The following is a 25,147-nucleotide window of genomic DNA, read 5'->3' as shown; positions in this document are numbered from 1 at the left end:
TCTGTGTGGGGCTGTGGGAAACAGCATTCCCCTTCCTCACCTTGCTCAGCGTCCCCAGGCTGCACATCACTGTTCTGAAGCTTATCCTCTCATCCATTTTCTTCTAACACGGCTCTGAGAAGAAAGAATCTTGAAAAGTGGCAACATCAGATAGAATTGAAGGGCTTGGGAAGTGAAATTGGTCCCTGGGCTTGGGTTAGTGTCAACCCAGCTGCTGGTAGTGAGCAAAGGAAACAGTATACCTGATAGAGAGAGGTGAGTCCTTAGGTAAGAGTATAAGCAGAGGGTAGGCCAGGGAGGTGTGGCACAGGATAGGGTTTGAGGGCTTGCTAAGGAGGGTAGAACCTAGCAGTGGAGAGTCTGGGTACAGAGGTCCTGCAGAGTCTTGAGCAGGGCACCAGCATCAGGAAAGTCTGGCAGGTGGAAACAAGGTCCTGGCTGCAATCATGTGGTTCTAGGGCAGTGGTCAGCAAACTCATTAGTCAACAGAGCCAAATATCAACAGTACAACGATTGAAATTTCTTTTGAGAGCCAAATTTTTTAAACTTAAGCTATATAGGTAGGTACATTGTTAGTAACTTAATTAGGGTACTCCTAAGGCTTAGGAAGAGCCACACTCAAGGGGCCAAAGAACCGCATGTGGCTCGCGAGCCGCAGTTTGCCAACCACGGTGGAAAGGAAGGACTGTTAAAAGTATTGCAGAGCATCATTATTTAAGAGTACTGGGCTGGTCATCCAGCATAAGCAACATGTCAAAAACCTGGTTCCCAGACCTAGGCTATAGGGGAGGGCTTGGTCTCAAGCACAAATTCAGTTACTACAAGTACAGGATCAGGACCAAGAGGCACCAGAGATGATACCCAGGCCACGGGCTTCCTGAGCTTCTGTGTCGCCCCTTTAGCTCTTTACCTGTCATGGTTCCTGCTGCCTGCAGCCCAGCCCAGCAGCAGTTCCTGAAAGACTTCGCCCTCTGAACTGTGGCTGCCCTGTGTACATCTAGGAACTGCTCTGCCTAATCAACCAGCGTGGCTTCAAATTACCTCTGTAATGAAAACAAAAGAAAAAAACCCCATATAAAACTCAAGAAAGTGAATCAAGATCCAGAGCGAAGCAATTCTCCTGCTCAGGTGTGCTGCCTAAGCTGCCTCCATGAATAATGGGCTCTTTGAACTGTAGTGTTTTCTGGGCAGGAATAATTGAAGCACGACTCATTGCTTCTCCTAGCTATTCCACGTGTTGAGGGTGAGCAATTGGTACCTGTGAATCATTACCTTTCCTCTGACTCAGGGTGCCCTGGGCTCACGCATCAGCTGGGTATCCTGCAGAATTAGCTGTCATTTTAGTTGCCTTCTCCAGGTGGGTACACGTTTACTAGAACACCTGAGTTACTGGAACAAAAACCAGTTTCAATTCTTGGTTAGTGTGTTTCAGAATCTCTGTTCTAGTTCATGCTATTCTAGATTTTGCTGCAAGATGAGAGCAGGGGGGGGGGGGGGGGGGGGGGGGGGGCTGTGCGGCTCTAGACTCATCGTGTTTTCCAGGGTCAGCAGACCTCAGCATGGAGATCTTGCTGGATGAGAGGCCAGAGTGAGGTTGTGTAGTCATATCACACTATGAAGAGCATTGAAGGGAGACTCGGCCAGAGGCCAGAGGCCAGAGGCCAGAGGCCAGACAATGAAGAGCATGAAAATGCTCTCATTGGAGGAAGAGTGAAGGAAGCAAAAGTTGTTAAGCATGGAAAAATGATTACTCAGGGGTAAATCATTTGGAAGACTGTCATGAGGAGTATTCATGTTGTGTGTGTGAGTGTGTGTGTGTGTGTGTGCAGATGCATATATGTGCTTGGTTGCAACAAATATAACCAAGGAGTGAGTAGAAAATGAGGGAATTAGATCTGAGCTCAAGATAAGAGAGAATTTATTAATATTCAGAGATACTTAAAGGTAAAATGTGTAGCTGTGGGAGATGCTAATCACTTGGCAGGGCATTTTCTGAGGGGGTTCCTGCATAATTAGCATACATGACATTTAAAGTCCCTAGATTATATAGTTAGTCTGGATGACATTAAATTCCTTCTAACCCTGAGATTCCCCTCCAGAATCTACAGGCTTGACACACTGACATAATATAGCAGAAATAATACTGACCTGGGAGTCAGGAGACGGGAACTCAGGCTCTAACTCTGCCTAGTTATATAATCTTTAGTAGCTCTGCTATCTTTTTCAACCTCAGATTTCTTATCTGTCATTTAATTCTAATGGTGGATGAAGTGATCTTACTAACCCTTATCAGAATAAACAATAGATTTAAAAGCACTTTTTGGGAGGTGGGGGCTGGGTGAAGGTAGGCAAAGGAGGGGAAGTGGGAGACATGTATAATAGTGTCAACAATAAAAAATATATATAAAAAAGAAAATTAGAAGGTGCTCTGAGCATTTGGTAAATGAGTTAAGAAGGGATGTGGCTCCTAACATGGGCTGTTCACACACTATCTTGGGAATAGCACACAGGGACATTCTGTTGTGTCTCCTTGGAGACAGATCTTTCTGGGATCCTTTCTATGAAGTGAGGTGAGCCTGGCACTGGAGCTGCCCATTAGCGAGACAGTGCTGGTGGGCATGGGGAGCATAGACTGTGAGTTCATGGGCAGGGGATGGCCGAGGAGACAAACAGGCTCTGACATTAAGGAAACCTGTCAGGAGGGAGAGACAGCCACCAAGCTGGGGGCAGGACCATGGGTCTGGGCCTGGGGCCTGGCAAGTAGAGACCAGAGTAAGTCATTTTCTAGAGGGTAAAACAAGGAACCAGACACCACAATGAGGGCCCAGAAAAGGGTATAGATCTCAGGAATTTGGAAGAGGCTCTGTTATCAGAATAGAAACATAAGTGATAAAAGAGCTAGAAGCTTATGCCAAACTTCAGAGATCAGCTCCAATCTTGCTTATTTAAGGCTGGGATTAGCCCCAGAGTCTGCTCACAGGGAGCTGACTCTGGGTGAAGGTGAGTACTTCCTACAGAGTGGAGAGGGTGAGCAACCAGACAGAGCCCTAAGGTTGTGCACTTCATGGTTGCTTTTCTGGGCTCCTGTGCACTGAGCTGTGGTTTTTTCCAAGTGGCTGCCTTGTTGACCTGTAAGGACATATTTAATTCTGCCTTTGATGGATCCCCAAAGGCAAGATCACTGACTGTAGGAGACCAAATAGAGGTATCTAAAAATCTCCACATCTTAATCCCCAGAACCTGTGAATATGTGTTGCATGGCGAGAGGAATTAAGGTTGCATATGGAATTAAGATTCCTGATGTTTAAAATAGTAATACAATAACATTGTGTTATTTTAAGGAACTAAATCTGTGGTAATTTGTTATAGAAGCTATCAAAAATTAATACAATGACCTAAGTAAATACTTGGCCAAATAGGGTACTGCTTCATGTGTATTTCACACATTTCCCCTTGGGGAAGCTCAAATTCCACTCAGGGAGCACTGATGTAACTGTTGTCAGGGACTTACCTGAAGGGCAAGACGTATATCTTTGTGTCATGGTCTTATTCCTCAAACACAACTGGTTACTGTACTGTGCAATATTTTTGCTGACTGTTTCCTATGATACCCAGACTCGTTAGTCTTTCTAGTTCACAGGAGCTGCACAAGTTAGCTCTTCTCTATCCCCAACCCTATTTCCTCTGTCTTCTCAATACACACTCTCAAATGTACCAGTGGCCCACCGTGCCTTTCCTGCCGATATCCTATATCCAAGAGGCCCTTTCCTCTTCTTGTCATGGATTTCAACACCTTCCATCCTCCAAGGTTCAGTTCAAGTCTCAACCAATCTCTGGAGTTCCTTCTGGCTGCTAGAAATCGCAGTTAATACAGTGTGGGCTGTGAGGTCAGACATACCTGGGCCCACTCTTCATTAGCTGAGGACTTCACTTGCCTGAACCTCCTTTTCCTAATCTGTACAATGGGTATAATGCCGTTACTTATATCAAACGATTTCCATGATGATTACACCGGCTGATTAATAAATGCAAAGTGCTAATCACAGTGCCACATAGTCAGAGTTCAGTAAAAGTTAGCTCTGTCCACTTAGGAAATTAAGCTATTTTTATTTACTCCACTCTGAGCTCTGTGCTGTATAATTTTGCACTTAAAATATTATATTGCCTATTGTACAAGGTTGCTCCCTTTGGGTGAGTCTCCTGTCCCATGTGGTCTGTAAGTGCTCCTCATCTTCACACTGATTCTTCTGCTACATTCGGTACACAGCTGGACTGCCATGTTCTTCTTCCTCACAGACAGTGACAGGAAAATGTAACCTGCTGTTCCCTTCCTGCCTGAGGATAAGTGCAAGTAACATAGGACAGGGTACAAGGTCTCAGAAACCTTGGGGAGAAGAATAATTGAAACAGCCATGGAAATCTGCCAAATGAGACATTAATCCAGCGCGACTGGGCAGAGAGGGGAGACGGGTGGCAGCTAATAGGAGTGAGCAGGAGACCAGGTTTGAGCAGAGGTTAGGTGGGAGGAAAGGAGAAATGGTCTGAGTGCCTGATAGGCTGGCCCCTGAGGCTTTGCATTGTGTGCCAGGGACTTGGATGTATGCCGGGAGGAAACCAGAAAGGCGTTGGCCTGGACATCCAGGTGTGGACAAGCTGATACCAGAAAACATAGGAGGGAGAAGCATAACCAGTGCAGAGGCTTGGGGTAGGGACAGAGAGGAGCTGTGAGAAAGGAAGAGCAAACTCTTGATTGAGAGAAAATCAGGAGTTTGGGAGGGAAGCTGAGTCGGGAATCCCAGGGGCATTGGGTATGTCAGATGGGAGCAAGGCTGAGCAAACTCAGAGTTAGGTATTCTGCCAAATCCATATCATCTCTGTGACCTCAACTGCCCTGCCCCGTGTAATGCCATACAACTTCTAGCTTCTGACTCCAAGTTCAACAGATGCTTGCCATTCAACTCCTCCAGGAGTGGTGCAGGAAGTCCCATCTGGCTTTAAATCAGGGGTGGGGAACATCTGGCCTGCAGGCCTTCTCAGGCCTGCAAAATCATTTGGTCTGGCCCTGCCAAGGCATCAGGGGCAAGTTATTTAAATGTTTGACCAAATATAGCAGGCTAATTTTTAAGTTGATAGTTTTGAATGGCCCATAAATGATGTTATAAATATCCAAATGGCCCTTGGCAGAAAAAAGGTTCCCCACCCCTGCAGTGGCGCTTCTCACTGCATGAAGCCTCAACCAGCTGCAGTCCCACCAGGCTTTCTGGCCAAAGCTAGTTCATGCTCCATCCAGCGTGGCACCTTGTTGCCAGTTGACCACCCAGGACAGTAAATATTCACTGTCAGGAATAGAAGCAGCTTCTGCAATTTCCTTATCTGGTACCTGCTTTAAGAGAGTTCATAGCCTGAAGATTTCATTATTTTCATTATTTTCTTAGCTCAGTTCCTCTCAACAAACATCCTGTGATGTGGGAATACAAAGGTGGATGAGATGCCCTTGCACTTCTCAGGTTTACCATGTAGGAAGAGGGAGCATATGTACCTGACTACAATACACAGCACACCATGAAGATCTACAAATACAAGAGTATATTGAAGAGCTGTTAAAATAACTGCACTTTGCCCTAGCTGGTTTTGCTCAGTGGATAGAGCAATGGCCAGCCTGAAGACTGAAGGTCCCAGGTTTAATTCAAGTCAAGGTCACATGCCTGTGTTCGGGCTTGATACACAGTAGGGGTCGTGCAGGAGGCAGCCAATCAAGGATTCTCTGTTATCATTGATGTTTCTAACTCTCTTTCCCTCTCCCATCCTCTCTGAAATCAATAAAAATGATATTAAAAAAATTAAAGTAACTGCACCTGGAAAGTTCTGAGAATAATTTATGAAGAGAGTTGTTTACGTAAGGCCTTACTAACTATATAACTTATGGTGATTTGTTAAGGTGAGTTCTCAATATCTCATAGGAATCCTATATCTAGAGCAAGGTTTCTAATCTCAATAGTATTGACATTTTTGACTGGATAATTCTTCATTGGGGGGTGGTGAGCTGTCTTGTGTATCACAGGATGGTTATCAGTATCCTTGGCTTCTCATTCGATGCCAAGGAACCCCTCTAGTTTTAATGATAAAAATGTCTCCAGACATTGTCAAGTGTTTCCTGGGGGGCAAGGCTGGCCCTACTTGAGAACCAGTGATCTAGAACAGGGTACACTTAGCAAAATGGGGCCTGAAGACTAAATTTGACCTGCTGCTGCCTGTGTAATATGTCAGAAAGCCAAAAAAATCATTTTTATGTTTTTAGGTGGTTAAAAAAATTAGAAGAATGTTTTGTGACATATGGAAAACATATAAAACTCATACTTCTGTGTCCATAAATAAAGTTTTATTGGAACACTGTCACATGCATTTGCGTTCCATTTAAGCTGCTTTTGTGCTACAACGGCAGAGTCGAGTAGCTATGTCAGGGAGCCTAGAGTCCACAAAGCCTAAAGTATTTGCTACATGGTCCTTTATATAAAAGGTTTGCTGACTCCTGATCTAGATAATGAATGATCTTGAGGGAGAGGCAGCAAGGAGAGAATGGAAGGGGTATGGGTGCACATATAAAATGGAAGCATTTTCCAGGGCCATGCACCTTTGAGAAGCTGGGGTGGCACTGAGATAGGGATTGGTGTATAGATGACACTGGGCACAGAGGAAAGTTAGAAAGGTGTACCTTGGGGAAGTACCTTAAGACTAGAGAATGAGGGAAACCCAGTGGTTCTCCCTTGTTAAGCATGGAGAGGCCCTCCAGAGAAGATTTGAGTGATAGCAAATGTCTCAAGTAGGCCTAAAATTCAAAACATTTATGAAAACTAAATAGAGGAAATTATAACCAGATTTTGCCATAATATTAATATGCTTATATCTACTGATTGAAAAAAATATGTTTTTATTGATTTTAGAGAGAGATGAAGGGTGTGGGAGAGAGAGAGAAACATCAATGATGAGAGAGAACATCTATCGGCAGCCACCTGCATGCCCCCTACGGCTGGGAATCAAACTGGCATCCCCTTGGTGTGTGGGTCTACACTCTCCACTGAACCAGACCAGCTGGGCAGTATCTCCTGATTTTTAATTCTTATTTGAAGTCTGAGATCCAATCTGTATTAGTTTCCCATGGCTGCAGCCATAAAGTCTCATAAACTGGGTTGCTGAAAACAGTAGAAATTTATCCTCTCACAGTCCGGAGGCTAGAAGTCTTTGCTCAAGGTGTGGGCAGGGTCATGTCCTTCTGAGGGCTCTAGGGAAGAATTCTTCCTTGTGTCTTGCTACCTCCCGGTGGCTCCTTCCTTGGCATTCCAGCTGTATCACTTCAATCTCTGCTTCCCTTGCCACTGTCCTTCTTCCCTGTGTCTCAGTGTGTGCTCTCCTCTACTTATATAGACCCCTGTTACTAGATCAGGTTCGGAACTAATCCAGTATGAGTCAACTTTGCTTAACTAATTACATCTGCAAAGACCCTATTTCCAAATAAGTTCACATTCTGAAATTTCGACTGGACATAAATTTTGGGGGAACAATTTCAACACAGTACATAGCTACCTTCATTTAACTGATTGCAACTGATAAAGGTCACGGACCTCAATATCATTTTTGCTGGCTAGTGATTTTTTCCCTTTCCTTTTTTTTTTTTGATAAACCCATATAAATAAGATAGTTGGAATAAGAATAAGACTGAATTCTTACTCCAAATCCTAAAGAACATCCTAAAAGAAAATTTCATTTAACTATTCTTAATAATTTTTTTGAAAGAAATTTGAAAGCCTAGGGGGAAAAAAGCTTTAAATTACAGATATTCCTCATTGTGTACTATTTAAAAGAAATTTGAAGCCTAGAGGAAAAAAAGCTTTAAATTACAGATATTCCTCATTGTGTACTATTAATCAAAGGAAAATTTAAGATTACCCATAATATAAATGGTTATGTACTATATTTATGATTAACAAGAACATTTGTCTGTGACAGAGACATTGCTCATCTGAAACCCATTTGCTTTCTACATTCCCCAGGCTTCCCGTTGATTGTGTTTAGGTGTAATTTGCATTATTTTAAGACTAGCCAAGAAGACAGCAGAGAGCCATTCAACCTTCATTAGACTTTGCAAGACAAGAAAGATGCCTTTGTTGTGATATTTTGGTGATGTTTCTTATTGTAGGATAGTCTAATCTATCTGGTTGATACACTGTCCTTTAAAGTTACTGTTTCACATATAAGCTTGTATGAATACTTCTATCATTCTTAACAAAACTGGATATTGAGCATTTATCTTTATATAATTCCCAGCAATACCTTTTCCTTCATTTTTGACCCCTATGAGTTTGAACTTGCCTTAGCAGTGTGTAGGTTTTAACATCTTAACGATGCTAGAAGATGGATAGCGGGCAGTTCTGAGGTCAGTTGCTAAGGCATCACAACACCACCTCTCAGTTGATGACTGCACATAGAACACCTCCGGGCACATAGTAGGCATTTAATAAATATTTTTTGGATGAGTAAAAATGGGAAGCATGCATTAGAATAATGATAGACATTTATGTATCTATAGTTTTATTTTCAAATTAAGTTACCTTGGTTACTTAAATTTCAGTTAAATAGGGTGATCATAGGTAGTTGTTTTTCATTTTTACAGTAAGTATCATGCCCGTTCATTTGCTAGACTTTTAAAAACTCATTTTCTCCTGATAAAATATAGAATAATGTAAAGTATGAACATAAGCTCTAAAATCATACCTAGTTTTAAATTCTGGATATATTTCTTGAATCTTTACAAGCTATTTTAACTCCTCCACCCTCAAATTCATATTTTAAATTTATGGGTATTTACATTATATCTATATCTATACTAATAAAGAGATAATATGCTAATGCTCGATACGCCGTAATGGTAACCACCAGATCATTAGCATATTAGCTGGGGCATTGCTCCGGAGACAGGGCAGAAGCAGGGAGGCGCCCGGAGGAGGCAGGACGATCCCGTGCCGGGGAGGGGAGGGGTGAAAGCCAACAGCACCCCCCTCACCAGTCCGTTGCCACCCACCGCTCACACTCTGAGTGCCATGTGGCCCACCTGCCAGGGGAAGGAGCACAGTGCAGCAGGCGGGAGGCTTCCATACTCTCCTTTGGCGCCATGATGGGGCGGAGCTGCCACATTGCTCCAGAGACAGGGTGGAAGTGGGAGACACCCAGAGAAGGCGGGACTAGCCCTAGGTGACTAGAGGGACTGAGGGCGGGGCTTGAAGCAGCTGGAGAAGGCCAGAGGGTTGGGGGCTGGGCCAAGCGCACTGGAGCTCTGGTGGACAGGTTCGGGTGTCAAGGCAGGGCTGCAGGTGGGTGGGCTGGGCCACGCTGCGTGATTTGAAATCACGTGCTGGGCTCCTAGTCTATATATATAAAAACCCAGCAACCAAACAGAACGACTGGTCTACCAGTCACTATGACACGCACTGACCACCAGGGGGCAGACACTCAATGCAGGAGCTGCCCCCTGTGGTCAGTGCGTTCCCACAGTGGGAGCACCGCTTGGCTGACCAGGATGAGCAGCACTCCTACAGCAGGAGCAGCCACTCAGAGGGTGGGTCCACAGCCGCTTGGCTGACCAGGATGAGTGTGCTCCCACAGCGGGCAATCCCTGCAGGCCACACCCCCTACCAGTAAACAAATCCGTGCACTGGGCCTCTAGTATATATATAAAAGGCTAGTATGCAAAGTGTCCCCTCAGGAGTTTGACCGGGAGACCGGGAGTTGGATTGCTCGCTATGATGTGCGCTGACCACCAGGGGGTGGCACGGAACATGGCGGGCAACCAGTGGTGGTGGTGGGGGCACTGAGGGAGTGAGGGAAGGAGGAGGCGGGGAACCTGATTGGCCCTGATTGCCGGCCAGGCCTAGGGACCCTACCCATACACAAATTTCGTGCTCTGGGCCTCTAATAATTATTATAATAAAGGAGAAGATATAAGTAAAATACATAATACAGTGCCTGCCATATGATTGAGTTGAATGAGTATATTATTGTATGTAAATGTATGCAAGTGTATACATACACACAGACAGTTGATCCTCATTATTTGCAGATTCTGTATTTGTGAATTTACTTACTTACTGAAATTTATTTGTAACCACAGAATCAGTACTCATGGCATTTCCATGGTCATTTGTAGACATGTGCAAAGTGGTGCAGATCTTGAGCTGCTCCATGTGCAGGCTCTCAGCTGAGGTTGACAAGGTTGACTCTACTCTTTCTTTCAGCTCTCATCCTGCAAACAGTGCCCTTTTTGTAATCTATTTAGTACCAGGTTTTTAAAATTTTTGTGTTTTTTGTTGGTGATTTTGCCATTTTAAATGGCTCCCAAGGACAGTGCTGAGGTGCTGTCTAGTGTCCCTAAGTTCCAAGAAGTAGTGATGTGCCTTACAGGGAAAACAAGCTTGTTCCAGGCATGAGTTATAGTGTTGTTGGCTTTGAATCAAACATATATTAAATAAAGTGTCTTTAAACAGAAGAACATATAAAACAAGCTTTTATATTGATCAACTGATTAAAATGCGTGACCACAGGCTCACAGGAACCTAAACCTTGAACTTCCCCAAGAGCAATGGTTCAGTGTTTGCAATTTGTGTTCTTGGAGACTTTACAGAAATACCTACCGTGAGTAGTAAGAATTAACTGTCTACATAACAAAATTAACTTTATATTTATTATACTTATAAAAAATAAGTTTTAAAAAGTCTGTTTATCTCTCAACAATGAAATGAAAATACATAATATTTGAAAGATCCTGGGATGTGGTAAAACTGTATTGAGTAGACTGAATGTAACCTAATAATAAAATCAATGATCATAACTGATAATTGTAAAGATATGTTATCAGAAGCATCACATTTATTGTTTCATTTAATCATCATAACAAACACAAAGTATAAAGTATTATGTCTCTTTTACTGATGAAGAAACGGAGACCCTGCAGAGTAAAGTAACTTGCTTGGTGTTACATAGTAAAATATATAATTGGAGCTTGAACCCAGGGCTTCTGATTGTACATTCTAGGACCTTGCCTTGATTTCTAGATGGTGATGGATATTGCTTCATAAAATGATCTATAGATTTTTGCTTGCCTAATGAACAGTACCATTCAAACCCCAAGGTTCTCACAAAGATGACTGGAAGCAATAAAGCAACAAAGACAGATATTTAGAAACCTTAAATCAAGCTTTTCTCATTTGTAGGAATAGTGAACAATGTGGGAAAAGGGACAGATAAGCAATGGTCTTTGTCAACTCTGCTTGTCTTCTGTGTAAGTGTGTTTAGTGTATATTTCTCTTCTAAAATCTTGTTGGTTTTCTTTTTTCCTTCGGAAGATGAAAGAGACAGAGCTTCAGAACTTTTCTATAAATTTCTATGTCACACAGAATTGCTTATTTGAGGTTTCTGTTGAATGAATAAAGATTTGTTTGAAAGTTACATAAATTCAAATTTTGAATAATACATGTGCTTCAGGTTCAATCAACACCTTGTATTTGCATATAAGATTTTATATGCCATGGCATTTCTATCATCCGATTCAGGTTATTTGGTTTGCCAGGCATGATCTGTCTAGATACTTATTTTAATAGATGCAAACAATAGTTTGTCAAACAGGCAGCTCTTCATAGTGATGCATTTCCTTTGAAATTAGGAAAGTTGGCCTGTTCTAAGGCATCATCTCTAGATCAATGCATTTGTTCTGATGATCTCTTTGGCTTTTTGAATGCTTATAAATACAACAAAGAATAGATTCATAGAATTGCAAGCTAGAAGGTGCTTACCAATCATTATTTTAATCATTTAATTTTCCCAATGATGAAACTGAGGCCTAGAGAGTTGAAATCATTTGCCCAAGGTGACACAACTGGCTGGTGGCAAAGAGACTTCTGTTGAAGTAGTGTTTCCATGGTGTCACACTGTCAGAAGAAACCACATCAACCTGGCCATTAACAACTTCACAGTGAACAGAGTTTAAATGAATTAACAATGTGAACAAAATTCTTTTGGTCACTACTTCTGTACAGTGGATCAAAAGAGGCTTTGGACAATGATTAGGTCAAGGCTACTATCTTATTTTATATTTGACTAGAGGCCCGTTTCAACGAAATTCATGCATGGGTAGGGTCCCTAGGCCTGGCCGGCAATCAGGGTCGATCTGTGGGGCAACTGGCGGGGCGATCGGGGGAGGGGGGGGCTGCTAGCACCCACCTTGGCTGGCCTGGGGCCTGCAGTTTGGGGCAGCTCCTGCATTTAGCATCTGCCCCCTAGTGGTCAGTGCCCGTCATAGCGACAGGTCATCCCTCTGGTCTTTCAGCCATTCGGTCAATTTGCATTTTAGGCTTTTATTATATAGGATGATCAATACAAAGAATCAATGATTAGGTAGAATAAAAGATTTTAACAATGAGGCTATTACCTAGGTCCGTGGTCGGCAAACTGCAGCTCGCAAGCCACATGCGGCTCTTTGGCCCCTTGAGTGTGGCTCTTCCTAAGCCTTAGGAGTACCCTAATTAAGTTACTAACAATGTACCTACCTAAATAGTTTAAGTTTAAAAAATTTGGCTCTCAAAAGAAATTTCAATCGTTGTACTGTTGATATTTGGCTCTGTTGACTAATGAGTTTGCCGACCATTGAGTCCTAGGTGATTTTCACAAATCCTTTTAAATACCATAAACTCAGTTTTCTCTTTTGGGTGATCAAAGAGTGGAGTAAGACAGTTAAGGATTTCTGAAAGCTTTATGATGCAGTTATCCCTTTATTCTAGAGTGTTCTTTAATACATTTTTATGAAGGAATATAGTAGAAAAATAAAATAATCAATTTCCTGTGCTTACTCTGAAACTGTGAATAGGAGATGTAGTTAAGGCTTGGAATCTGTACACAGAACACATTGCTACTCAGAAAAAAACAGAGTGAGAGATTTTCTGGCAACAATTCTTGCCATCTATTAAAAATAAGAACCTTAAAACTGTCTAGTCTATGAAATTGAAAAGGCACTTGTAAAGTAAACGTCTCACCTAAAATAATTGGCAGTCAGTGTCCCAAACTACATTATCATCTTTTGAAATATCTATATAAACATCAGCCTTAAAAGCTTGCTTAATGCTTAGTTTGGTTTCTTTAATAATCAGATGCAAGAAGTATGAATTACTGGATAGTACTCAAGTACAATAAGTATCATGTTTATTTATATTTTTGAAATCAATTTAAGTTACATCTGTCCTCCAGCCCTGATGATTGGTTAGAAGGCCAATCTCAGTCATTCTCTGGGTGCCCTATCTATCTTTTGGGTCATACAAGGGCCTAGAGGCATTAGGTATCCTCAAAGATGCCTCTCAGCCTATGGGCTCTGACTACTTGATAACCACCCAGATGGTGTTGTGTGCTGGGTGTCCACAGGCTGGCAGTGAAGCCAGGGCTTCCTCAGAATGGATCTCACTCATCTTCTCTCTGTGCAGGCAGTCCTATTCCTTCAGGTCAGTGACTTCCATTGATGGTCCCATCTCCTTTGTGCCAAGCTAGGCTATGGAAGAGAAGGCCAAAGCCTCACTGTGGATATTCAAGGCCCCAAGTTAGACATACTGGTTTTTAAGATGTGTAGGTCTCTATCCATTCTTGCAACCCTCTTTTTTTCAGGGCCCTAAGAAGCAATTATTTTCTTAATATCAAGCACACCCCTCTTTAAACATTCAGGTCCCTTTGTCTCTCAGAGAGCCCAGAAAAAATTCATTATTCATTCTCTCCCGAGGGTAGGGAAAACCAGATCTCAGGGCTTAGCTCTCAGTATAGAATTCAATGGAAACACCTCTTATTTTATGAAGTGAGTCTATAGGAAAATAAAGCCACTAAGTAATTTATCAATATCCACTTCTGCTATATAAATTGCCAGGTGACACAGAAAGAGGACATTTCATGTTTTCTTACTCTACTTCCAGCCGTCAGAGAAGCCGTGTCTGTTGTGTAGGATTTTCTGCTACGTGACTTTCTTCGATTGTCTGTTGAGCACACACTAGTTTATGGCTGTCATTATAAATCCATCCAAGGTTTTCAAGAGGATTTATGGCCATTTTGATACATTATTAATTGCCAATTAATAATTATATTATTATTAGTGATATTAAAGGGCACCAACTAAGCCTTGGCAATTCCTTTTGGAGGAAGCCATTCTTATTGTTAGTGATATTGGCTAAAGATAGATATGGGAGTTCTGAGTGCCATCCTCAAAACTGAAAGACATGAAGGTCTTTGGAAGCCAGGGGTCTCAGCCAATTGCAGGCATGATTGCTGTTCTATGCTACCTGTTGAGACCACTTAATTGAGAAGCAGGAGATTGGGGTTAATGGAGTACTCATGAATTCTCTCTGTAATTATATCTTGATTAGTGCAAAGTGCTAATCACTGGCATCTTTATTTTGCTTTTCAGTCAACAGAGCAGATGAAATCTCAATATCTGGACCTTTCATTTTCAGTTAGTAAATATAATAAAACAAGAGTGCTGATGGGCAGGGAGGAAAGAATTGACTCTGGCATATACATGAATATTTTAGTTGATCTTAATGCAAATGCCAGGTTCTTTTTAATCAAAATAAGTCAGAAAGATGTCCATACATTTGATTAATTATGATGATTTAATCTTCAAAAATGTTACTTTTTTTAAAGTTATGTTTTATTCTGAGACTGAGATGTAGAATGAGTTATACGTAGAAATTCACAGACTCTTGACTTAACATCTTATCCATCTCACTGTTCCAGTAAAATTTCATTTAATTCTAAGTTCCAGCTTCTGGTGTGGTTTAAGTGCTTTCCCCTCCACCACTAGGTATTAATAATGCTCACATTCTACCAACCTTATCAGGGGCAGTAAGCATTTCTCAGCATCATGCACCAACACCCTTAAACTCCCTCTCTTCAAGAGGCCTACCATTCCAAACTTAGTCTGTTTCCTGTGTTTAGCAGCTTTGGAAAACAGCTTGCCATCAATCCAAATTCCATAATCCTCTATGTATCTCAAGTGTTATTAAGTCATATTTTTGCTTCCTTTCTTCTGGCTAAGTATTTCCAAATCCTTCAACCATTACTCATACATCTTTTCCCAAGCCATCTCTCTGGTTCTTCTATTGTACTTCCTTTATTCTACAACACATCTGTTTGCTATAGTAACTGCAGACTTATGACCAGCTACTTGAACATTTCACTACCAGTAGATGAGCTTTTTTGACTTCCTCTTACCAGAGGCAGAACTAGTGTGTGTGAGACAGTGGAAAAACAAGGGGGAGGAGTTAGGAAATCTGGGTTCCAGTCTTAGCCTTCTCTGTGGCCAGGATGCTTGGGAAATAACTTTTATCAAGCAAGCAATTTTAATCCTCACAGCAAAGGTCTGAGGTTGAACTATTAACCCCATTTTATTGTAGGAAACATAAGTATAGTTAAAAACCCCGAGTTTTGTTTTGATTTTATTTTAAAACCTGAGTTATTTTCTCTAGAACTATTGTCTCATGATTTTTTTAGGAAGCACATAATCTTCTGTAGAAATAATACAACATAATAAAGTAGTTCTGTGAAACTATTTAAAATATTTTCATTCTAGATTTCAAGTTCCATGAGGGCTTGGGTGGTGCTGTATGCCTACTGTGGCAGCACATACAGTTGAAGGAATTACACATAAAAACACAGATGCTTAGTAAGATTGTCATAAAAGTGAGGCCCATCACAGATGGTATCCTTTCAGTCCCATGGTTTCCAACACTGTATACACACTAGAAGTACCTGAAGAGCCTTAAAACTTATCATTGCTCATCCCCATGTCAAGGGATTCTGATTTAATTGGCCTGGGGTAGAGATTCTGTTTAATCTCTCCCAGCTCAATCCAACCCTCAGCCAGGGATGAGAACCACTGAATCCTAATTTCAGTGCTTTTGAAATTTATTTTGCATATGAGCCCACTTACATGCTCACAAATGTAGATTCTCATCCAATGGTGGAGGGCTGGACCTGAGATTTTCACCTTTAATAAATTCCAGGTGATGTGGAAGCTCTTGGTCTGTGGCACACACTGACCAAGAAAGCCTGAAGTGCCATCCTCGTTGGCTGTTAATGGCACCCTTGTTCTAAAAATTCTTCAATAGAAATAATTTATATTCTTTCTCATGCACTCGCTTTTGGCGGTGTCTGCTTGGCAATGAAGTGTGCAAATTGTGGTCAAGCCATAGTTAAGCTAATGATTATGGATGAAACATTTACATGATTCAGACCCTGGGAAAGCTTCTGTTCCCCCAGGAACTGAATTAATCTAATGATTTTCTAACGCTTATCTGCAAAGTCTTATCTAGCCTAAAACCGCTTCCTTGTTTGCAATCATCTGCCCACCAACCTCATTGCTCAACATGAGAAGCAGTGGTGTAAGGCAATGGTCTTTAAACTCTCAAGAGAACCTTATTGCATTGGTATTTGGTACTCCAGATTCTCTTGATCCAAGTGTTGGGAGGCAGCTCACATGATGAGCACAGTAGCTCCCTCTGTCTCACAATCTGACCTCAGGAAGCTCTCGAGCTGCTTTGAGGTTTCATAGAGCTGACTCAGAATAGCTTCAAACCTTCAGATTTAGCCGTTTCTAAGTGACAGTTAATATAAAGTACTTTATTTCTAGATTAAATCTAAATAGATCTATACAAAGTATGTGCATAGCTAATATTCATTGTTTTAAATACAAAATAGAGGCATTTTTTTTATAACTTGCAGACTATGGGTTATTTTTTTTAAACATATTTTTATTGATTTCAGGAGAGGGAGAGAGAGTTAGAGACATCAATGAGGAGAAAGAATCACTGATCAGCTGCCTCCTGCACTGGGGATCGAGCCCACAACCCAGGAATGTGCCCTAATCAGGAATCAAACTGTGACCTCCTGGTTCATAGGTTGATGCTCAACTACTGAGCCACACTGGCTGGGCTGGACTATGGGTTATTAAGGCCAATGTCATTTTCATGGATATATGTTTATGGTAACTCACAGGATAATCAGGAGATCCCTTTTTGGGGGAGGTACTCTGGCTGATGGTGAAGAAAAGCGTAGATGCACACATTTTACTCAGGGACTAACTTCCCTAAAATTTCAGCTTCATTCCAGCCCAGGCCAAAAGGCCACCTTTTCTCTCTGTCTTCGTCTAAACCCAGCCTGCACTTTATCTTCCGCTGAGCTTCTGACACTGATCACTCCTCTCATCTTTGAGTCTTCTATAAATATTCATAGGCTGTAAGAAATGGTCCGGGAAGCTGGCTCTCTAGTTGAATAGCTGATGCTGCTGGATAAGTAGTAAATCATCCCCGCCCCTGGATTAGGTGAAGTCAGGAAATAAAGGCAGAATGAAAAGAACAAAAGCTAGTATCAGATCCCAGGTTTCAGCTCACCAGCCCCCCTCACAATACTGCCTGTGATCTGGGTGCTGCCCTCCAGCTCACTAGTCTAAGGATGACACCTGCTGGGGCGGGCACTGGGGTGGCAGTGAGTCATGAGTCCCTGGCAGGGAAACCCACTCTGCTCTTCTGAAGCTCTGCTTCTTGTCTGAGGTTTATGGGAAAAGGCATTTCCGGGAGCACCCAATTAGCAGGTCATCGATTCTTGCTCAAACATCCTATAGTAGGATGATGTCATAACTGTTAGTGTCCAGACAACTTAATAAGTGTTTATGTCCTAATAACTTAGCAGCCATCTGAAAAAATAGTACACATATACTGAAAGAAAATTTAATATTTGTATTTCCTCCTTAAGCAATCATATTGGGCACTGCCTAACTTCTCAAATCTTGAAATTAGATGGGACGTTGTCACCTTTATTTCCTGTCCCTCATTTATTGGCTGGATGAATTGGAATAACACAGCAGCCTTCAATAATCCAGCTTCACAGGGAAATTAACTCATTGGAGCATCTCATATTGAAACTCAACTACCTGGAGATAGTGGTTCCCATGGTGTCTGAGAGATGTAGCTATCCTTTCCTCAGAATTTTAAAATATCTTAGGGATCTCCTGTATATTCATTGCATCATTTCAGTGCACTTCTGTGCAGAGTTTGGGAACTGTTTGGCCATAGCCAAATATTTTGACACTGAACTCAGAGGGAGTAAAGCACCCTAACTGAATATTGTTTGAAGACGGAATGCCATGAACAAACTACAGACAAATCTCAGAGATATTGCACTTCAGTTCCAGACCACCTCAATAAAACAAGCATTGCAATAAAATGAGAAGCAATCTTTTGCTGGTGGAGGGTCTTGCCTTCCATTTGTAAAAAAAAAAAAAAAAAAAAAAAACACACACCACATTTGTGAAGTGAAATAAAGCAAAGTGTAATAAAATGAGGTATGTATGTATATCCACAATGTAACAGCTGTTTTAAAGATACAGAAAGGGTGCTACCATATCATACTAGCTGGATGTCCTAATGTAAAACCATGATTCCTTCTCTTACATAGATAGCTTTTGGGAGAATTAACTGCTCCCCTCATTCAACAAGAGTTTTGGTTGTGTGGTTTTTTTAGCACATGCTATGTGCCAGGCTCAGTTCTGAGCACCTGGGATACATCAGTGAGGAAAACAGATAAGGATTCTTATTCTTGTGAATCTTACATTCTGTCTCTCTGTTTTCAATGAATAGAAGAATGGAGAGCAGCATAGCCTTTGGGTTCATTTATATGTGTGACTCCCTATGTGTGTGTATAAAAGTTGATGAGAGAGACAGAGAGAATGATGAAGCACATATGGCAAAGTATTAACAATCTGGGGCCTGAAGGAAGGGTACAGATAAGTTCTTTGCACTATTCTTGCATCTTTTCAGTAAATTTAAAATTACTTCAAATTTTTAAAAAGTAAACAAATAAATAGAACCAGAAAATATTAAAAGTGAAATATTTCCCATTAAAAATGAGAAAGTTAGAAAATGACTTTTATCTCTTCTAAAGTTCTATTTAATGGCATATCTTCAAAAGATTAGGATTCTGCAGAAAACAGGCATACTTAAGATGTTTAGAATCTAATCAGCGGCTGAAACTATAGGGAATTATTCTATATTAATGAAAATCAATGATCTATGAATACTATATTAATGAAGACTGATGATATATGTATTTAGTGTGAGTGAGAAAGCAATTCCTGTTAATGGATTGATTATATTTAGAGTGTTGATACAAAATTGAGTTGGGATGATGTTTCCGTTAGGTCATCTCATCTTTGTTTACTCTCTGGAAGTGTTTAATGGCACATACTTTGGAGCATGGGAAATTTATTTAATTTCCTTTATGGCATAGAAAGAAATAGCTCATGCTTTTTCCCCCCTCTTATAGCCTTGGATAACAGGATATACTTCCAAGCATATCATATGAGAAGAAAGAGAGATTCTTTATTTTATCATAATAATTAGAACCATTTTTGGATCTGCTATACAGTGGAGAAATGGCTTTTCCCTGTATCTTTTGGAAAAGTAGGCGATATAATAGGGTCTTTCATATCATATTCTGACTAAGCCAGCATTTTCCCAGCCAATTTCTCCCCCAAATCAACAATAAATTAATAAATAAATCATTGCAAATAAAATCTTCTGAGATTTAATTTAAGACCTAGTTGTGGCACCACAGTCTCCTAAGCATGTTGTCTAGACTTTGCACTAAAATAAGTTAGCATGAAATATGACCCATATATAAGTGATAAAATATAAATGTTCTCCCTCTGCAGCAATGAGTATATATTTATGAGTATAAAACGAATCACCCAGAATCCACAGCTTAGAAACAACTGTTGCTAAGATTTTCATTTATGGCCTTCTAGTCTTTACGTATAGTTGCATGTGTTTGTATAATTTAATAATAAGTAATTTGGTTTATACCCTACATATACTAGTAAACCATATCATTTTTAAAATATATTTTTCTTGATTTTTAGAGAGAGCAGAAGGGAGAGGGAGGGAGAGAGAAACATTGATGTGAGAGCAAAACATCAATCGGCCACTCTGACTGGGGATCAAGGCCACACCCAGGCATGTGCCCTGACTGGGAATCGAACCAGCAACCCTTCGGTGCATGGAACAATGCTCAACCAACTGAGCCATACCATCCAGGGCTAAACCATATCTTTTAATTTACTTTATATCCAAAACATTTAAAAAAAAACAAAACACACACCACAGATTTTTTATTACTGCCTGGTCTTTCAGAGTATAGATGTACATAATATATTTAATTTATCATTTAATTTATTTTTCTCTTTTTTTAAAAAAATATATATTTTTTTAAAAAATATATTTTATTGAGTTTTTACAGAGAGGAAGGGAGAGGGATAGAGAGTTAGAAACATAGATGAGAGAGAAACATCGATCAGCTGCCTCCTGCACACTCCCCATTGGGAATGTGCCCACAACCAAGGTACATGCCCTTGACCGGAATCAAACCCGGGACCCTTGAGTCCACAGGCTGATGCTCTATCCACTGAGCCAAACCGGTTAGGGCTAAAAAATATATTTTTATTAAATTCAGGGAGAAAGGGAGAGAGAGAGAGAGAGAGAGAGAGAGAGAGAGAGAGAGAGAGAGAAACATCAATGATGAGAGAGAATTATTGATTGGCATTGATTGGCTGCCTCCTGCATGCCCCACCACTGGGGATCAAACCAGCAACCCAGGCATGTGCCCTGAGGGGGAATCAAACTATGACCTACTAGTTCATAGATCAATGCTCAACCACTGAGTCATACAGGTTGGGCTCATCTAATTTATTTTTAATCCCTTAAAATAAGTTTTAATGAAACCATTAAATATTCAAAATTTAGCTTTCATAAGTTATTTATTAAAACATAAAAATCCCCTGAGTTGATATGTACTGAAATTCACTAGTATTTTTTTTCATTAATTCTTCACATGATTTTTGAGTATCTGCCATCTACACATCCTCTGTGAGAGGCACAAAGAAAATCTGCTTTGAGCCCAGACTGCACAGTTTGCGTTGAGAGTTTTTCTGCAGGAAACGAGGGCCTGTTTGGAAACTGAGTTGTCAATCTACACTGACAGCTGTCTCCTCAGGCCAGCAATGACTGACCCAGTCAAATTGAACTCTTAACAGCATTTGCAGAAAAAACAGTGATACTTGCTGAAGAATTCCTACTGTCATTGTTATTTTGATTTAGGGTAGGAAAAACAGAGGAGGGGACGGCAGTTTATCAGAGGGACTAGAAATCAGAAAAATTATTTTAGAGACAGTGCATATTTCTGAGTAATCCCCACTGAGAACAGGTGTTGAAGCCTAGAAAATGCGTTCTGACTCTTCAGTTTATCTGTATGTTTATTCGGCCTATTGCCTCCTGAGCATCACAGGAAACTAGTTGACAGTGAAATACAGTGTTGGTCTTCCAGTCCCAAGATCTGGTCTTTGCTATTTCCTTTGCTGCTTTTTATTAGGGGGCCTAATACCAATTGATTTACCCCCCTTGAACTTCAAGCTACCCAATTGGTCAAATGGAATTTGGGGTCAACTAAAGAAAATACATGAAATAGATATAATGTATTAATTGCAGAATATCACACAACTTAGGTTAATTTGTATTATGGATACGAATGCCTTAGGTGAGAAAACCACATCCTTTCAAGTGAGTAAATTCCTTAAACTATTTCAAAACTTCCCAAATCCTTTTTGAGAATGGGATAATTTTCATTATCCTAAAACCTAGAAAGCGCGCGCGAGAGAGAGAGAGAGAGAGAGAGAGAGAGAGAGAGATAAGGGAATGTTAGTAGAAGCCCCAGGTGTGGTGGTTGAAGGGTACCCCATGTCCCTGGTTCAGAAGATAGATAGGTAGGTGAGAATCCCATTGTCTGCTGACTGTGTTACTCCCTAATCTGGCTAAGGACACCTGCTTAGTGATCTGACAAGTGAAGCTTTGAAATCTATTGGTGGGTCCTCTCTGCTTGGTTGAAAGTGCACCTGCTCTAGGCTCTTGAATAATTGTTGCCAAACTTTTCACTAACACCTGTTTCTCCACAGTGATGTTAAATCAGGTCTAACCCAGAACCTGGATGACCAACTCATTCTAGTTTTCCCAGGACTAGCACTTGAAAGATCCATGTGCTGGGAATCCTCTCAGTCGTAGGCAAACTAGGGTGGTTGGTACCAGGCCAGAAGCTTGGAGTGACGTCTGGATGCCATGATAAAAAAATCAGAGTAGATGGCTTCCTGTTTGAAAGTAAAATTTCTCAAATGATGTGCATATTTGCCTTCTCTGAAATACATAGAAATAGGCCACTCCTACTTCTATGTAGACTGGCATGTGGGTCACACAGCTAGTGGTGGGGGAGTCCAACTCAACCTTGAGTTCATACTTTGATTCAAAGGATCTTTTCATTCCCCTCATACTGCTTAGTTTGCCTTTATATGAAATATAAACTGAATTGAGATTGGTGAAGACAGTTGGAAACAAAGCATAAGAAAATTAAATTTTGGGGCTATACAGAGGACAGAATTATTAAAGAGGGAGAAGCTATAGAACAGATGCAGCATCAAACTACACTCTTAAATCCAAGATAAGATTACTATCTTATTTGACAAATATTCTATTGTGCATCACTCCTGCTAGAATTTGGTGCATAAAGTATCAATTGATAAATTTGACTCTGAAATGTTTTTTTGGGGGCCCAGTTTAGAGGGAAGTAAATTATGCTTCAAGAGTCAACATTCATTCAGATTGCAAACATTTGATATGTTTTCTGTTGTCATTGAAAACAACAGGCAGCTATAAATTCTCAAAAATTGATAAGGATGCAGGAAACTTTGGAAGCAAAATCTAATTTCCTTCAGAAAAGTGGATAGAAGTCCTTTCCCGTGCAGGTCAACTGCGTATTTGCAGCTTCTTATTAGAATTTCTAAGTCACAGCAGAATGATACTGGGTGACTGCTAGGATGGTAAGGCCCACGTTTGAGTTTTAGTTTCACATAGTGATTTATGACTGAATCTGGCAATAAACTTTTAAAGGAAGTATTATTTTTCTAAGTCCTTATTTATCTTAGAGAAATAATACCATTGTTTCATCCAAGCTAGTTAAAACATTCTTACCTGATGAAATCTCTGGGTAGAGAGGAAAATACTTTCTTGAGATATTGTTCTACTGTGGGCATTTCTTGAATTAAAATGTTATTCAGCAAATATTTATTTCTTTATCAGTTATTTAATCTAAAAATATAAAAGTTTGCACAAAAATTATTTGAAAGCTTGGAGGGTTAATTACGTGGTTGCTTACCTTTTTATTGAGCTTCGATATCTCAGATTTTCCTTGAATGACATTCAGCTGCCCTCCGAATCACAGAGGGAAAGAACAAGCAGAAAGTACTACTGCATGGCATTATGACTGATGGGCTATGTGAGAATTTACATTTCATCAAAATATTTGGATCAGAAGTTTTCCCCTTAGTTAAATTAAATCCTATATAAAATAGATGACTGAGGTCTAGAAAAACAAATCTCTTTGCTTAACAAGAAGTATGAAAAGAGTCCTTAGGGGTCGCAAAAGGAACATTGGTATTGGAAACAAAGGATTTGGTTTGGGGTCCTACCTTTACCATAACTGGTTATCTCACTTTCAGTAAATCATTTGGTGTCTCTGAAGTCCATCATCAGGGAAATGAGACAATAATCTGAGTCATTATTATGAGGCTAAAAGCAACGTGCATGGTGTAATGCATTAAGAAGTTATTCTGCTGGTAAACATCAAGTTAAGTTCATTTTTTGGGACCAAAAATAACTATAGTTTACAATGGAATGTGTTAAATTAATAGCTGGGACTGGAATCTCAGAATAGTGACATATGTCTTTTCAGTTTAGAGAAGCAACATGTGCTCTGTGGTGTTAGTCTTTTGATCTTAAAAAATGTACTTTCAACATCAATGTTAGCAGGTATCAATTGAAAATAACCTGTCACAGTAAACAGAAGTAACTTACAGTAAAATTAGCACGATTTTGTTCATTGGTACAGTCCATATCACGGAAAGATTTGCTATCACTTGGGCAAATCCTTTATTTATTGGTGATTTCTACTTATGACACAAATATCTCATTCATTCATTCAGAATATTTCAAGTCATGATCATTCAATATTTGCTTCAGAGTTTGGCTTCAATTTGATTAGCAGATCACTCCCTATCTCCAAGAGTTTATTTAAAAAATCTTTCTTTCTTTATAAGGAATGATCTCCTGAACTATTAGGATTTTCAGTTGTTCAAAAACAAAGGCTGGCATAGATTATTGTTCTGCTCTCAATAAACTCTTGGATTTTTGAGTTTTACAATGAACATGAGATTCTTCCACCTTCAGAGACTGAGGACAAGTGTTCTAACCTGTCTTGTACTTCTCTCTGATTGTTTGCCTCCACAGCAACCCCCCTGAGCTCACTTAAGCCTCCGAGGGTGGACACTGCTCCGGTGGTCACATCTCCCTATCAAAGAAGAGATTCAGACAGGTACTGTGGGCTCTGTGCAGCCTGGTTTAATAATCCCCTGATGGCCCAGCAACATTATGATGGGAAGAAACACAAAAAGAATGCGGCAAGAGTTGCTTTATTAGAACAACTTGGGACAACTCTGGATATGGGGGAACTACGAGGTAAGAGAAACTCTGCTAATTTCTACCCCAGAACTGGGCTTTCAGAGAAAGGTTTGTGTTTTCACAAATTGGTATGATTATTCTTATTAAGTAGACTCATCCAAAGGAATAGGAGAAAAAGGAAATGAGCAGAAAATTAGCTCAATTTTTGTGATCCCCTTTGTTTCAAAGAGTTTATTTCCCTATTTTTATTGACTATTTTTTCAGATCAAAGCCACCCATCCATAAGCCAGATATTTTTTCTTCTCCTTTATCTTTAAACACCTTCTCTAATGAGTTCTTTGTACATGAGCAGTATGAGAGAAGATGCTAAAAAGGCCAAATAGCATGATCTTATTTTAAAATTTTGTGCTATTATGAATTCAGCCAAAACAGGACAATACATTGACTTCCTTTGATGGCTTAAAGCAAACCCAAGCCCCTTTAATAGGAATATCCTTGAAATTGATGCTGTGTGCCATGTT

General features: G+C 40.4%; 1 protein-coding gene across 3 annotated transcripts in view; it reads left to right on the top strand.

The window, feature by feature from the left end:
- The window catches only part of ZMAT4 (zinc finger, matrin-type 4), a 336,866-nt gene that overhangs the window by 194,419 nt on the left and 117,300 nt on the right, over positions 1-25,147 (top strand). For all 3 annotated transcript variants that reach the window (XM_005856446.2, XM_014536453.1, XM_014536447.1), the window contains one exon: positions 24,456-24,683. In XM_005856446.2, coding sequence (XP_005856508.1) covers positions 24,456-24,683 — 228 coding nt within the window. The remainder of the gene's footprint in view (positions 1-24,455; positions 24,684-25,147) is intronic.

Source organism: Myotis brandtii, unplaced genomic scaffold, assembly GCF_000412655.1.
Source record: "Myotis brandtii unplaced genomic scaffold, ASM41265v1 scaffold103, whole genome shotgun sequence".
In the NCBI taxonomy this organism is placed as follows: Eukaryota; Metazoa; Chordata; class Mammalia; order Chiroptera; family Vespertilionidae; genus Myotis; species Myotis brandtii.
This window is presented reverse-complemented; position numbering and strand designations above follow the sequence as displayed.